The sequence below is a fragment of the Perognathus longimembris genome, unplaced genomic scaffold (assembly GCF_023159225.1).
Source record: "Perognathus longimembris pacificus isolate PPM17 unplaced genomic scaffold, ASM2315922v1 HiC_scaffold_5664, whole genome shotgun sequence".
Classification (NCBI taxonomy): domain Eukaryota; kingdom Metazoa; phylum Chordata; class Mammalia; order Rodentia; family Heteromyidae; genus Perognathus; species Perognathus longimembris.
The window spans coordinates 230,074-246,509 of NW_025961116.1; the positions used below are offsets into that span (position 1 = coordinate 230,074).

Genomic DNA, 16,436 nt, shown 5'->3' on the forward strand with positions numbered 1-16,436 from the left:
TACTGAGAAAATGCATCATAGTTCAAGTCCCTATGACAACTTTTTTATAGCCCAATTGAAGGATGCCCTCCACTTATCATTTTATCCATCTATAAAATAAAATGAACTTCCTGACATAGCAACTGCAGGTGCAAATAGCAGTGTGTAATAATACCTCTGAGTCCTAAAGAATAAACAGTGTAAAACATGCCTATGCGAGCCTTACTGCTATACATTAAGATGGATGCAAGACACAGCAGTAAGACATACTTATGCTTAAACTGTACTCAGACTTAAAAATTAACTTGGTATCTATGGGAGATGAAGGATAAAAATTCAAAGTTCCATTTAAAAAGCCATTTCCATATGCAATAAAGCTCTGACTTTCAAGAAACCACTCATGGTTTGGAAAGTGAAACCTAACTCATTATTGGAGGAAAAAAAAGGAGGCAGAGGGAAATTCCGTTACTCTAAGAACACAATAAATAAAAATAAAACGTTTGATTTTGTAACAAGAAATTTTCCCCAAGGTGGCAGGTTTTGCTGACTCAACTGTAATGTTATCCAATCAGAGTTGGGAAGGGAAAGTGATTTTACAGATAAATACTGCTCAGTGCTTTGTGAGACACATTCTGAGCTTAACACAGAAGAACTTCACATCCCAGCACCATGAGCCAAACTGGCATTCTTACTTTCTGCCTTATCATCCTGACTCTGAATGGGATTCAAGGTAAGAAATATCAAAGGATATTTACTTTATAAAATCAGGAGTAAGGCTGGGTACAAATTCTAAAAATATAGAAGTAATGTATTTGTGACTTTCACTGTGTTCCTATAAATGACGGGGAAATAAGCAGTTCTCTTTGGTCATAGTTCCTATGAATGGCTAACGTGAGAGAAAGAAGTACAATGAGCATGAGAAAGAAGAGGAAACAAACAAAAAGGAGTTTGAGAGCAAAACTGAAGGGGAAGAAGGACAGGATAAGAAAGATACTTCCCTCCCTAAGTTTAATAATACAAGCAGCACGGTGGGGAGGGGATCACAGTCAAGTTGCAATTCCCTCCTTCCAGATCATCAGCTATGACGCTGTTCAGACCCATGTTACAAAGGGGTTAGGAGACGCCGTGACAACACGGGCTCTGGACTCAAGTTCGACTCAGGCTGCGTCGCATACCTAGAAAGAGGCACTGTGCTAACCAACCCTGCTCTGCCTGTTTCCCCGCAGGAATTCCTCACTTGAGAACCGTGTGCTGCCGCTGCATCGAAGTCGGCATGCAGTCCGTGCACCCAAAGACCTTAGAAAAAGTTGAAATTATCCATCAGAGTCTATCCTGTCCACATGTTGAGATCATGTAAGTACGCCCCCACCCGCTGGCCACTTTCCTAGCTGTGATGACGTATTCACCACAAAAGGTCAGTAAAGGGCTTGCGATGATTCTAAAACAACTACAGAAGAGAGAGAAATATTTAGGGTGAAAGTGTCCAACTTGGGAACTGGGTAGTGAATGTTCTGTTGTACCTACATTATCCTAAATATTTCTACCATTTACTTCTACAGTGCTACTATGAAAAATGGAAAGAAACAATGCTTGAATCCAGAATCCAAGGCCACCAAGAAATTACTGAAAGCTGTTAGCAAAGAAAGGTAGGTCTGCTGCTTGAAAAGCTGTTCTTTGGGAAAAGGGAATCTTGGCAAGTTAGAAATATCAGCCTTTGCTATGAGATCCTTACATTAAAAATATTATCACTATGATGCCCTTTCCGAACTACATTTATATATACAATGGAGTGCTGTTATGCGGCACTTGTTTAAAGGGGGCAGCAAATAACTTCATCCTTGACATAGAACTATAACTATCCAAGCAATGCTGCCACATTTCCCCCAACCCTTTTCTGGTATAAAAAAGCAGCCCCGGGGCTGGGAGAGCTTGCCTTGTATACATGAAGCCCTGGGTTCGATTCCCCAGCACCACATATACAGAAAACGGCCAGAAGTGGCTCTGTGGCTCAAGTGGCAGAATGGTAGCCTTGAGCAAAAAGAAGCCAGAGACAGTGCTCAGGCCCCGAGTCCAAGGCCCAGGACTGGCAAAAAAAAAAAGCAGCCCCTATAGTTCATCATGACTATGTAGCTGCAGGAAAACTCACCAAAAATTTTACTTTAAGATCTGTGGGTTACTCTATGAACTCACTATATTTAAGTAGAAACACGACTGAAACAAGGGTCTTTGATACCCAACATCCATATTTCCTCTTCCTACAGGTCTAAAAGATCTCCTTAAAACCAGAGAAGCGAATCACTGCAGTGCTGACACAAACGGACCTCAGAGACTCTCTCTCTCTCCTAACTGCTCTACCGTACACTAGACCTAATCGTCCCTGGTTTGCAGTTCTAAAAGATGACCATCCAGGCACCAAACTAGCTTCTACTACTGCTAAAGGAAAGAAGATGGTTCAATGCCCTGAATGAGTCCAGTAGGAGCTCAATTACCCCACAAGCTACGCCTGGTGCTACATGCTGAGCAAATGTGCCAGGTCCGACACATGCTCCTCACTTCTGTCTTCTAAGAGTTACTAAAGGAGTTTTTTTTCCTCCTCTAGGTTTATCAGAGTTATGTGATTGTCAAATAAAGCTAAAAAGTATGCAGCTCAAGCAACAATACAATCTGCTTCTTAAGAAGCAGTCTTTACTTCGTTGGCTTCTACTGCATCCTTCTAGGGGGGCCGTGTTCTCCCAGCAGTTATATGCTGACAATTCCAGACACGTACAGGCAGCTAGACATGTGTGGAAATGGGCAGGGAAATATTTTGTGAAAGACTGAACAAAGTGAAATTCTTCAATCTGTTTTTCTTACATTGTTTTCATTGCACACAGACTAACCGGTGTAATTAAATATTTTATGAGTAACTAAAAAAAACTTCAAATCTAAATATAATTTCAAATATTTAAGAAATGGGCTGGACAGTCTTTTAAAGGTGTGCAAATATTAAGAAGAAAATGTAAATAATGAAAGATGAAAAGGTAATAAAGTGATTATTAACTAAGATGTGGCACCTTGTGTTATCTGGCTGGAGTATCAATGTCTTGGAGAAGTTGGGGTGGGCAGAAGGCCCCTGAGCGGGAGAACTGCCAAACTCCTCCTGACTGCAGTCTCCTCAAGGCCCCTCAGAAAAGCCCTACGTGACTGGGGTGGCATAAGGGAACTTGTTCCGAGCCTCACACTCCACAGCCAAGTTTCTAGAAGACATCTCCATCTGCGTATTCCACAAAACCTTCAAATTCCAAATGCCTTACATTCCCTTCTCTTAGATCTGTTTCTTTTCTTCTATTTCCCAGGGTAAATGCATTCAGTTCCCAAGCCAGAAGCATGAAGCAATTCTATACTACTTCCCTTACCTCCACAGCCAGTTGTTTGGAATATACCTATAATACAACTAGTTGGCAAACTTTTAGTGCCTAGAATACACGAACACACACACACACACACACACACACACACACACACGGCCAAATTAGAAAGAGAAGTGAATAAAATTTTCATAGAAGAAAAGGGCATGAACTCCTAATATGAAAAGATGCCCAGCTTCGTCGGTAATCAAGACCATGCACATTCAAATCCTTACAGGAAGCCCCGCACCTGGGCTCACGGGAAGCTCACCCCTGTGATCCTAGCCACGCAGGACTCTCAGCCACTGACCTCCAGGGTCTTTTCAATGTGAAGAACCACTTGTCTTCTGTTGTCAGGATTCTCTTTATCTCTGGGTTTTGAAACTTTGACTATTATGTCGCTCAGCCTATCTGGGTTTCTCTTGCTCGAAGGTCACTGCATTTTTTGGATATGTAGATCTGTATCCTTCATTAGATTGAAGAAGTTTGGGGTAACTGTTTTTGTGAAGATGGTTTCTACTTCCCTCTTGTCCCTTTCAAAACGCACAGTACACACACGGTGCTCTATCTGCTGGTAGCCCACAGAAGGCTCTGTCCTTCTGTTCACTGGTTTGGCTTTCTGCTTCTCACTCAGTGTCAAAGATCCTACCTTTCAAATTTGCAGATTCTTCTTTCTGGTTGTTCAAAACTCCCACTGAAGCCCACGGGTGAGTTTTTTCTTCATTCAGTTTTTTTGTGGGAAGTTTATTCTTTTTTTAAATAATTATTATTTATTGTCAAAGCGATGTACAGAGGGGTTACAGTTTCATACGTAAGGCCACGGGTACATTTCTTGTACTCTTTGTTACCTCCTCTCTCATTCCCCCCTCCCTTCATTCAGTTTTTATCAATTTCTGATCTAGAATTTTAATTTTATTCTATTTTGGTAATTTCTAACTTCTAATTTGATTTTCTCATTTTTCCTTTTGTTCCTTAGCTCTTTGGTATCCTTTACCTCTTCAAGCATATTTAAGTCAACTGGTCTGACATCTTTGGGTAGTAAATTCAATGTCTAGGCTTCCTCAAGACTTGAGGGGCTTTATTCTAACTTAATTATTTTCTTAAAGCCCCCAACTCTAAATTCTGTCACCTTCTGAGAGCACTAGCTATTATAACTGCAACCCAAGGATTTTGAGGAGACATGATTCAGCTATATATACTTTCTCAATTTTTTTTTAAAGAAATTAAGGTAATAGAAAAAAAGCAGATGTTTAAACTAAGAATGGACTTTCTATTCAGGACAAGTAAAGAATTGGATTTATAATATTACAGTTTCACTTTTAACATATTGTTACCAGGAAAAATATTTTGAAAGGGACAGAAATATCATCTTCATGTACCTTTCATTATAGCATATTGTTATAACTCTTTCATTTTGATATTGCTTTTCTTTGTCCAGTCCTGGGCCTTGAACTCAGGGCCTGAGCACTGTCCTTGGTTTCTTTTGTGCTCAAGGCTAGCACTCTACCACTTGAGCCACAGCACCACTTCTGGCTTTTTCTATATATGTGGTACTGAGGAATCGAACCCAGGGCTTCATGCATGCAAGGCAAGCACTTTACCACTAGGCCATATTCACAGCCCCTTAGTATTGCTTTTTTAAATAGTATTTTATGAATAAGAAGATGATGCACGTATGTATAGGAAAAAAATAGTGTTTGGTACTACCCAAAATCTCAGGCATCCACTACAAGTCTATGCAGGCATTAAGTCAGCATAAACTCAAATGCCAATATGCAAATTAATTTTTCTGGCACATTATTTATCAAAATATTCCAGAAATGTTTTAATTTTTGTAGTTCTAGTGTAGATAAAAAATCTCAAGTAAAAATCTTGTTTTTAAGAAAGTTTCACTTAGGTTGCCCAGGTTGGTCCCAAACATCTGGGCTCAGGTAATCCTCTGGTCTAGGCCTCCAAGTAATCGGGACTGCAAGCACATGTCACCACATCTGGCATTAAGAAAACCCTTTTAAAATAAATAAAGGAATGGATTGTGACATTCCTGACATATCAGAAAACAACCCAAATACCCAGGACTGAGAAGAAGCAAACCAGAAAGATGAAGAACTATTTTAAAATATGGGAGCAGCTTGGAGTCAGTCGCTCATGCCTGGAATCCCACATCTGAGGACTGTAGTTCAAAGCCAGCCTGAGCAGAAAAGTCTGAGAGACTCTCATCTCCAATGAACCTCCTGCTCCCCCCGAAAAAAGCTGGAAGTAGAGCTGTGGCTCAAGTAGTGGAGCACTAGCCTTGAGCAACAAAATCTCAGGGACAGTGCCAAGGCCCCAAGTTCAAGCCCCAAGACTGGTACACACACACACAGAGAACTATGCACACACTATGAAAGTTTATGTAAACCAAAATTAGTTAATGGGAATTATGCCGTGAAAATGCTTACACATATAACTGTGTGTAAAAACTTCATCATTCGCTTGTTATTCTCCCTCGGGGTGTCATCACTACAAGATTAAAAGGCCACTTTTCCTCCAGTTTTGCTCCATTTTCTAGCCTCCTGTTTCGCCATTACTTCATTGTTAGTCACCGGTGCCCAAGTGTTTACAGCTTCTGAGATCTGGCATACTTTATCATGCCTTCTGCTAAAAATATATTCCCTTCACTTTCATCTAGCAACAAACTCCAAGCACGTCTTTTTTTTTTTGTTTTTCAGCCCGTCCTGGGGTCTGAACTCAGGGCCTGAGCATGGTCCCTGGCTTCTCTTTGCTCAAGGCTAGCACTCTGCCACTTGAGCCACAGCGCCACTTCTGGCTTTTTCTACCTATGTGGTGCCAAGAAATTGAACCCAGGGCTTCATGTATACAAGGCAAACACTCTACCACTAGGCCACCTTCCCAGCCTCCAAGCAATTCTCTTTCAGGCCTGATAGTATAGCTGTATTTGAGCCCATCTGTGAGGGTGGGGGCCTTCTCTCTGAACCGGATAGTTTTATATAATCCTTTAACATAGGATTTCTTCTACAGTAACTAATTTACACGTTGTCCCCCTGACCAACTAAACTGAGCTCTCTAAGGGTAGAGATCATTGCTGGTATTTGTGTCCTCAGTCTAGAATCATAATAAAAGTTGAGCAATGACACATGTGATAAAACACTCAGTGAGGATTTAAAGGCTGTAGATTTTCTTTTCTTTTTTTGGTAGACATATTTTTTAAAATAAATCCGGATATTTTAAGTATAAAAGTTGTTTCTCCAGGGCAATTTTTCCTCGGGTAAGGCGGCTGCTTAGCGAGTAGAGTCACGTGCAGTCAGACCAGCGCCCAAAATCACACAAGAAAAACCTCGCCGCTGCCAACATCCAGCCACGGCTGTCCTGGAAAGGGGGTCCTGACCTCCTCTCTCGAAGCCGCTCACCCCCGGATCGCACCCGGCCCTCGGGCTGTGAGAGCCGGCCACCCAGACGCCCACAGAGGAGAACTCAACTCGGAAGGACGTCCCTACAATCCGAGATGCAGACAGGACGCGAGACCCAGGCAAACTATCACCGGCTGGCTGGTGGCTCGACGTACCCTGTGTCCCACTACTTGGCTGCAGGGGGAGAAAGGGGGGGTGGGGGGTGGGAATGTGAAGTTGGGGTTCTGAGGCTGTTCCCCACCCCCACCCCCGCCCCCGTGCTCGGTCTTTCGGTAGCGGCTGGAAGGAGCGGAAGTCCACTGAGGGAGAGATAAAGCAAGGCGCGCTCCGCCCTGCGCGCCCTGGGGGCCGGTGCACCCCCAGTCCCTGCGCACAGTGGGGGTCCCCCCCCCTGCCCCGCCCGGCGGATCCACCGGGGAACGGCCACTGTCCCGCCGTGCCTGGCTCCCTCCCCGTCCCCTCCCCGCGGGACCGTGGGAACGTCCTGCCCCCTGCGGGCTGGGAGCCGCTTTTACTCCCACACGAGGGGCGTTCCGACCTGGGCCCGGGCCGCCTCCTCCCCATCCCGCCCCCCCCCCCCCCCGCGCTCACCCAGGCGCCTCTCCTTCCCGGGTGGGATCGATCCTCCGCGCCGGCCCGGGGACCCCGAGCGGCGACGCCCGCGGAGCTAGCGAGCGTGGGCAACTGCGGCGGTAACTCCAGCCTGGAGAAGGTTCTGGAAGCGCGGCCGGCCGGGCATGCGCAGGGTGCGAGCCCCGGCGGCGGCGGCGGGAAGAGGCCCGGGAGGCCCGGCCGGCCGACGCGGGACCCAGGTAGCGCGGCCCGGAGCCCCTTCGCTCTCGGCTGAGCGCGCGTGCCGCGGACTTCCGGGGCCCGGCTTCACGAGATGCACACGCCATGGGACAGAGCGCATGGGGCGCTCACGCCATGAGACAGGACGCGGGGCGCACGCGCCAGGGGACGCACGCACCACGGAACGCACGCACCACGGGACAGGGCGGGCACGGCGCACGGGACACGGGCCGGGGCTGGGACAGGGGCGGAGCAGCGAGGCCTCGGTCCCCCCAGCCCACCCCCGCCGTGGGCCTGCCCTCCTCCGGGACCGTCCCCCGGGGATAGGGGCGGGGAGGAAGCCAGGCGCCCGCATTTCCCGCTGGCATCCGCGCGCCCCTCCCTCCGTGACATGCGCTGGGGGGGGGGGAGGTGGCGGGGGCGGAAGGAGCCCGGGGTACCAGACGCGTGGCCCGCCCAGGCTCAGCCCCAGGCCCGGGATCCGCCCGGGACCCGTGGCGGGCGGGTCCTGCGGGTGTCCTCGGGGAGAGGGTGCGCATCGCGGGGAAGCCGAGGCGGGCGGGTGTCCTCGGGGAGAGGGGGCGCATCGCGGGCAGGCTGAGGCGGGCGGGTGTCCTCGGGGAGAGGTGGCGCATCGCGGGGAGGCCGAGGCGGGCGGGTGTCGTCGGGGAGAGGGGGCGCATCGCGGGGAGGCCGAGGCGGGCGGGTGTCGTCGGGGAGAGGGGGCGCATCGCGGGGAGGCTGAGGCGGGGGGGGGGTGTCCTCGGGGAGAGGGGGCGCATCGCGGGGAGGCCGAGAAGCCGCGTGAGCGCGGGGGAGACTCAGCGAGGGCGCCCAGGCCCCGGGTCCAAGCCTTGGCGTCCACGGCCACGCGTTCTGGCCGACTGCCCTGGCGTGGGGAGGCTCCAGAGGGAGGCGCGATCCGAGGGCCTGACCCGGGGAGACAAACGGGACCGGAGCCGGGAAGGAGGTGGACAGGAGACGCGGCTCGCGTGCTCGGGGTTTGGGTTCCCGGCGGCTTTCCTGTAGGCCTGGCATTGAAGGGGGTGCGGGACTGGAGCTGTGGCTCCAGGGGCAAAGGGCCGCCTGGGAGCAGGAAAACTGATTCTCAAAAGCTCTGAGTTCAAGACCCAGTGTGGACACAGGAGGGGGGGGAGGAGAGGGAGGGAGGAAGGAAGGAAGGAAGGAAGGAAGGAAGGAAGGAAGGAAGGAAGGAAGGAAGGAAGGAAGGGAAAAGACAAAAGCATGCATACTTTCTTTTAAAGGCTACCGGGAGTGGTATGCATACTTTCTTTTAAACCCACCGGGAGTGGTGGGTTCCCCCGCACGCCCGCGGTTGTCCTCGGGGAGAGGGGGCGCATCGCGGGGAGGCCGAGGCGGGCGGTTCCTGCGGGTGTCCTAGGGGAAAGGGGGCGCGGGTCCGCGGGGAGGCTGAGGCGGGCGGGTGTCCTCGGGGAGAGGGGGCGCATCGCGGGGAGGCCGAGAAGCCGCGTGAGCGCGGGGGAGACTCAGCGAGGGGCCCAGGCCCCGGGTCCAAGCCTCGGCGTCCATGGCCACGAGCTCTGGCCGACTGCCCTGGCGTGGGGAGGCTCCAGAGGGAGGCGCGATCCGAGGGCCTGACCCGGGGAGACAAACGGGACCGGAGCCGGGAAGGAGGTGGACGGGAGACGTGGCGCGGGCTCGTGGTTTGGGTTCCCAGCCGCTTTCCTGAAGGCCTGGCGTTGAAGGGGGTGCGGGACTGGAGCTGTGGCTCGAGGGGCAAAGGGCCGCCTGGGAGCCGGAAAGCTGATTCTCAAAAGCCCTGAGTTCAAGACCCAGTGTGGACACAGGAGGAGGGGGGTGGAGGGGGGAAGGAGAGGGAGGAAGGGAGGGAGGAAGGAAGGAAGGAAGGAAGGAAAAAGACAAAAGCATGCATACTTTCTTTTAAAGGCTACATAGATTCTTCACTGGAACTCCATTTTTGGGAGGCTACGGAGAGCGTGGAGAAGGAGGAGAAATGTGGACATGTACCACGGCAAGCCTGGCTGGAAGCGTGTCCCCCCCCCCCCCCCAGTAACACAGTGACACATTTGCCAGGTTTGTAACTAGTGTTTCTCTCCTAAGTAAAAGCTGTTACACGTTCAGGCATTGTTTCCTAAGACTTATTTTTAATTAGAAAATTATTTACCTTCAGTTCTTTGAATTAATTGCTCATATGGAAATTTAGATCTAATACTGTTTTCATTTGATGCGTTACATGCTTACTGAAAAAAACCCAAAAGACCTTTTACATTTCCCTTAAACATGTCCAAGTACTTCTGCCTTTTCCATAATAAGGCCAGGAATCTACTGAGCTGAGTTCCTTTTTGTTCTGCAGAGAAGTAACAAAGCCAGTAGATAAGCTTGGGCAAGCCCATCTGTCCTAATCAACAGATATGTCGGCTGCATCAGTTCTGTCCACACGCCTCTTAGGTGTTTGGGGCCAGGAAGGCAGGGGATGCTTGCGTGCGCGTGTGCGTGTGAGGACAGGGCAGTGCACTATGCGTGCGTGTGTGCGCATGTCCACTGTACTGGGGGCTGGAGAAGGGGCTGCCACAGCAGTCAAGTAGAAGCCAGGAGAGGTGGAGGGCAGAGTAGGGGCGCTCATTACGTAATCCATTCCTCAGCCACACGGGCAGCTATTTTACATCCTTTACTAAAAGTCACCAATTTATGTGAAATTGAAATTAAACCTGCAGAAATTCCCTTGGATCTGAAAGTAGGGTTTCCTCAGCACAACCCAGATGGTGCTCTGATTAGTTTAGCGACATCAGCTAAGGAGAGCAGCCAATCGGAGTTTAGTAGGAAGGTGATCCTCGCAATAAATAGGGTCCCCAAGAACATGCTCTCTAAAGGATCCCTCAGACTTGAGCTCCCCGGTAGGAGTGACCCGGCAGACCCCATTCCACTATGGAGAAAAGAGGGGCTCCTTTCCTCGTGGGCATCATCCTCCTGCTTCTGATTGCAGCTCAAGGTGAGAGTTTTGAGTAATATTAGGTTAGTCAGGTCAGAGCTGTGGTTCACGCTAAAATCCTTGGGGTTCAACCAGGTAATGTTGAATATTCTGCATGTATTAGGAAGCAACACTGGGATGAGAAAAGATCATGCAATCAGTCATCCAAAGGCCATCACCTAGATCTGCCAAGTCAAATATGAGTCTTTTCTGTCTGGGCACGTGAGTTCCTAGTGTTTAATACATGTTTGAACATTGACAGTGAGACATTATCTCTCAGATCCGAGGGAATTTCTGCAAGTTACTACTTCCAGATCACATACATGGGCAGTTTCTAGGAAGGGATGTGAAACCAGTAGCACTGGCAGCTGGTAATAAAGTCTCCTAAATTATGTTTATCATGCTAATCTTGTTTCTGTAATTATGTGTGTAATGAAGCAATCTCAAATCTAGATCAGAAAAGCTGTTTACTAATTGGTTTTGTTACTGTAGGCAAATACAACCTCTCTGCAACTCCACGTCGGTATAGTGGCACTGTTCTAGTTAATGTGTGGCATAGTGGATGCTAAGTGTGAATGAATGTAAGAATTAAGGTATGACGGTAACTGTTGTGAAGGCTTTGAGGTGAGCATGGCAACACGCGCCTGTAATCGAGCCCAGGGACTCGAGCGGTGGAGGTAGGAGGACCATGGCTTGAGACCAGCTTGGATGAGCATTTGTGAGACGCTGTCTGAAATACATTCTAAAAGCAAAAGGACCAGGGGCATAGCTCAGACCCCCTGGAACTCAATCTCCAGTCACACACACACACACACACACACACACACACTTCAAAAGATTAGAGCACTACTGAAAATCAAGGAAACGGGAGGGGAAAAGATGAGAAGGGGGTAGTAATTATTATAAATAGGACTTGAGATCCAAACCTATGCCAACTTAGGTAATAAATGGATTTGAAAGTTGCTTAAGGTACTGGTTCGCATAACATACCTGAATCATGTGTCTAACCTGTAGTAGGCATCTATTAATATCGTGTAAGTTTTCCAGCCAGGGCTATAAAATAAGGAAATTAAGAGCAATATCTTTGGATTGAGGGATCTGAACTGAGACCCTATTCTCCCTCTAAAACCATATGACTTTGTTCTTACACTTAACCTCTCCAACCTTCAGTCTTTTTCCTCCTCCTCCTTCTTCCTGTTGGTCGTGGGACTTGAACTCTGAGCCTGGGCACTGTCCCTGAGCTCTTAGCACTCTTACCGCTTGAGCCATAGCACTACTTCCGGTTTTCTGGTGGTTAATGGAGATAAGAGTCTCACAGACTTTCCTGCCTGGGCTGGCTTTGAACCACAATCCTCAGATCTCAGCCTCCTGAGTAGGTAGAATTACAGGTGTGAGCCACCATTCTTATTAATTTATTTTTTTCTTGTTATTAAGGTGATTACAGAGGGGTTATAGTGACATATGTCAGGTAAAGAGTACATTTCTTTTGGGACAATGTCACCCCTCAGTCTTCTTTTTTTCTTTTCTTTTTTTAGTCAGTTGTGGGGCTTGAACTCTGGGCCTGGGCGCTGTCCCTGAGCTCTTCAGCTCAAGGCTAGCGCTCTACCACTTGAGCCACATCGCCACTTCCCTCAGTCTTCTTATTTACAAAGTGTTGTGGTGAAGATGTACAGACAACTCACTAAAATAACTTCACTAGTGTCATCCTGATGGATCACATCCGCTGAGACATTAGCCTAAAGAGGCATTGTGATCTTTCTCTTTCCCAAAGGAAACCCAATAATTAGGACTCCACGTTGTACCTGCATCGGCAGTAGGCAAGAGAGGATCAACCCCAAATTCTTGAAAGATCTCAAACAACTTGCCCCCAGTCCTTCTTGTGAGGAAACTGAAATCATGTGAGTAAAAACTCCTCTGACACCGACTTTCCTTTGGGTGTCACCCCCTCCCCCCCAACGACAATTCAGGTGGTTCCTTCCTCTGAAAATTCCAGCAGCAACTTTCTTTCTTCACATAAAAGATAAATTTCTGGTAGAGGTTAGGATCCAGGAGTGATCAACTACTTAAGTAATATACATTCATTATAGAACATGTTTTGTTTCTTCAAGAACAAAGAAAATTGCATTTCTTTGAGACTAGTAAGAAATGCTATTTAGGATAGCACAGGTGCAAGCTGTCTTGAAAATGGGCTCCTAGAAAATATTGAATGCATGTAACTAAAAAGATGAAAATAAAAACCATTTACAATCCTGCCATCCAGTGATAAATACTATTAAGCCTTTGGTATTTGGTTTTCCAAAGTTCCCTCATTTGCTTTGTGTGTACATATTTATATGTAATGTATGCAAATATATACATATATACAATCAATATACAAATAAGACCAGTATAATCATGTGCTACATACAGTACTTTCCATCAAATCTGCTGATTCATGTTTCTTGGTTTTTACCCCTTGGTTACCTATGATATAAAAACTATAAGATGGAAACTTCTAGAAAAAAATGTTTAAATAATTTTATTATAGTATATTTTTATAGTTGTTTTAACATTAGTATTAGTTGTTTTTAATCTCTTGCTGTGTCTAGTTTATAAATTAAACTTTATCATAAGAATATGTATGCATAGAGATATGGCAAAAAATAGTATATATAAGGTTCAGTACTATCAAATATTTCAGGCATCTAAAGAATGTCTTGAAACATAAGCCCCTACAGATAAGAAGGGACTGCTGTATAGTTTTATACAGGTGTGTGTGTGTGTGTGTGTGTGTGTGTGCGTGTGCATGTGTGCATGTGTGCTGGTCCTGCAGCTTAAACTCAGAGCCTGGGCATTGTCTCTAAGTCTAGCACTGTACTAGAACAAAAGTTCAAGCTTAATCTCCAGTTAACCACTGATTTTTCTGGTGCTTAATTAGATAAGAATCTTATGGGCGCTGGGAATATGGTCTAGTGGCTAGAGTGCTTGCCTCGTATACATGAAGCCCTGGGTTCGATTCCTCAGCACCACATATATAGAAAATGGCCAGAGGTGGCGCTGTGGCTCAGGTGGCAGAGTGCTAGCCTTGAGCAAATGGAAGCCAGGGATGGTGCTCAGGCCCTTAGTCCAAGCCCCAGGACTGGCCAAAAAAAAAAAAAGAATCTTTCCTGCCTGAGCTGGCTTTGAACCATGATCCACAGATCTCAGCCTCCTAAGCAGATGGATTATAAGCGTGAGCCATCGTTGCTTCGTTTTATACTGATTTTTAGTAGCACAATGGTTATGAATTCTCTCACATCCAAAAATGTCTAATAATGTTATTTTTTCCTGATGTTGGTGCGGAGGGTTGAACTCAGGACTTGCACAGGTTTACCATATACCACTGAACAGTAAATTCCCCTACTAAAAATTATTCCAATAGCCAAATTATATTGCATGATACGAGTATCCCATAATTTATATATCTAATGCCTCTCAGAAATGTAGGTTATTTCCAGTTGTTCCAAAGTCTTATTTTAGCAATATTGAGTTTCCAGTTATCTTTCTAGAGATTAGAATTGCTATAGTTAAAGGACACATGTTTTCTAATTGCTTTGATACCAAAATCAAGGATGATACAGGGAATGACTACTTTTATTTAAGAGTATACAAAAAACTTAATGAATAAAATTTGAGATTATTTCTGGAGTGACAGTTATGGCTTTTTAAAACTTATAGCTTAGAAAACAGCTTATTATCTTTTAGGTCATTTCATTAGAAAGATCAGCCAACACCATTCTTTCATTGTTTCTGCAAAAACTTCTGAAATCATTACTAGAAAGAAAAACAATCCCATTGTTATTTCTTTGGCAGTGCTACACTGAGGAACGGAAAGCAGACATGTCTAGACCCCAAGTCCGCATATGTGAAGAAACTGCTGAAAAACTGGGAGAAACAGGTTTGTCAAGAGGAGGACCAAGAGTTTGCTTTACAACTTTGGGAGACAATCTATAATTCCCCATTTTTCATCATTTCATCCATTCAGTTGCACTGAACTGAACAGTAAGATGCTGAGGATAAAAAGTTAATAAGAAGCCAGGTGCCAGTGGCTTAGGCCTGTAATCTTATCTACTCAGGAGGCTGAAACCTAAGAATCACAGTTAGAAGCCAGCCTGGGCAGAAAAGTCTGTAAGACTCTTATTTCCAACTAACTACACCACACACACACATACACACACACACACACACACACACACACACACACACACACACACTCTGCCAGAATTGGACCTCTAGCTCAAGTGGTAAAGCACTAGCTTTGAGCAGAAAAGCTCAGGGACAGTGCCTGGGCCCAGAGTTCAAGCCCTATGATTGGCCAAAAATAAATAATAAATAAAAGGCAGTAAGGTAGAGTCCTTTCCTACTGTAGCAGAAATGTTTCAGTGATGTATTATGTAAGTGCAAAACACTGGGAGACGTATAGGGTATGTATAAGAATCTTGAAGATTATAGCCAGGCACCAGTGACTCACATCCTCGCTACTGAAGAGTCTCAGATCTGAAGACCGTGATTCAAAGCTAGCCCAGGCACACAAACCCAACAATCCGCAGCCAAACAGCCAGACTGGTGGTGTGGCTCAAACAGTGAAATGCCAGCCTTGAGTGAAAACTCCAATCAAGAGCGCTAGGACCTCAGTTCAAGTCCCAGTACTGGGGCACAAAAAGTTGAAGATTATAGAGGAAGGAGTCACAGGGGGAAGAGAGTTTTTTTGTTTGTTTCACTTTGTTGGGTCATGGGGTTTGAACTCAGGGCCTGGGCACTGTCCCCGAGCTTTTTTGCTCAAGGCTAATGCACTACCACTTTTAACCACAGCCCCACTTACGGTTTTCTGGTGGTTCAATGGAGATAAGAGTCTCACAGACTTTCCTGCTTAGCCTGGCTTTGAACCCTAATCCTCAAATCTCAGCCTGCTGAGTAGCTAGGATTACAGGTATAAGCTACCGGCACCCAGCTGAGAGAAGTATTAAAGACTTCTTGTATCTTGATTTAGATATGGAACGGTAATTAGTTTACCAGGAGGGTGAGTATAGCATAAAGAAAAGTAGACTCATGAGGGAGCTAGCCGTGTCAGGTCAGGGAACCTCAAGTAAACTAGCTGGGGAGCTTATGAGTAAAGCAACCGGTGTGGGGGAGGGGAGCATACCAGAAGAGAGTGGAAATAATCCTGCTTGCCATGCTCAGAGTTGGGTTTAAGGAGTGCCAGAGAGTACGTGCTTGAGTTCTGGAGTCTGACAGTCACGTACTACATACATAAATACATACAGGTGATTGAGTTCTGAAGTTCTGGAGTCTGACAGACGGTCACGTACTACGTACATAAATACATTCAGGTGCTTGAGTACTGAAGTTCTGGAGTCTGACAGACTGTCTTCATCATATACTACTAGCAGTCCAACTTTGGGCAAGTCCCCCGTCCTCCTCTCAGCTTCATGTAGACAATGGCACCAACCTCACAAGGACAGCGCTGGGATAAGGTCACTGGTGAGCACCAAGAACAGGCAAAAGGAGCACTATCGAGGAGGTAGGGCTGTGGCTCAAGTGGCAGAGCACCAGCCTTGAGCAACAGAGGCAAGCAAGAGCAAGAGGCCCTGCGTTCAAGCCCTTCTACACCCCCCACCCCCCCACCCCGAGAAAGAATCTGGAAAGCTGTTGTAGTGCCCCCTCAACATGAGCAAAATAAGGAATCAATAGCAGCCTCTCTGGGCAAAGAGCAGCTTAAGCCAGTTTTGAGACAAAACAAAACGAACAACAACAAATACCCCATACACAGTCAGGAGAAGTTTGAATGTAAGGAAAGAAAACTGATCAGACTCTTAAATTGTTCTTTCCTTCCACTTCTCATTGTAGATCAGCCAAAAGAAAAGGCAGAAGAAAGGGAAGAAA

The 16,436-nt window shown here is 46.7% G+C and overlaps 2 protein-coding genes across 2 annotated transcripts; both read left to right on the forward strand.

Moving 5' to 3' along the window:
• The first annotated feature begins 617 nt into the window (after window positions 1-617).
• On the forward strand, window positions 618-2,737 carry LOC125345454 (C-X-C motif chemokine 10-like). The gene is made up of 4 exons (XM_048337608.1): window positions 618-709; window positions 1,206-1,332; window positions 1,539-1,625; window positions 2,241-2,737. The coding sequence occupies exons 1-4, from the start codon at window positions 649-651 to the stop codon at window positions 2,257-2,259; spliced, it is 294 nt and encodes a 97-aa protein (XP_048193565.1). The 5' UTR covers window positions 618-648; the 3' UTR covers window positions 2,260-2,737.
• Window positions 2,738-10,463: 7,726 nt separating this feature from the next.
• On the forward strand, window positions 10,464-16,430 carry LOC125345460 (C-X-C motif chemokine 9-like; the record flags this gene model as incomplete). Its single annotated transcript, XM_048337612.1, has 4 exons — window positions 10,464-10,556; window positions 12,307-12,433; window positions 14,367-14,451; window positions 16,401-16,430. Coding segments are annotated over exons 1-4 (306 nt in total), but the record flags the coding sequence as incomplete, so codon positions are not given.
• Window positions 16,431-16,436: the final 6 nt, after the last annotated feature.

Coding starts and splice junctions, on each gene's coding strand:
- LOC125345454 (XM_048337608.1), top strand. CDS start 649: ATGAGCCAAACTGGCATTCTTACTTTCTGCCTTATCATCCTGACTCTG. Junction 710..1,205: donor GACTCTGAATGGGATTCAAG/GTAAGAAATATC, acceptor GTTTCCCCGCAG/GAATTCCTCACTTGAGAACC. Junction 1,333..1,538: donor TGTCCACATGTTGAGATCAT/GTAAGTACGCCC, acceptor TTACTTCTACAG/TGCTACTATGAAAAATGGAA.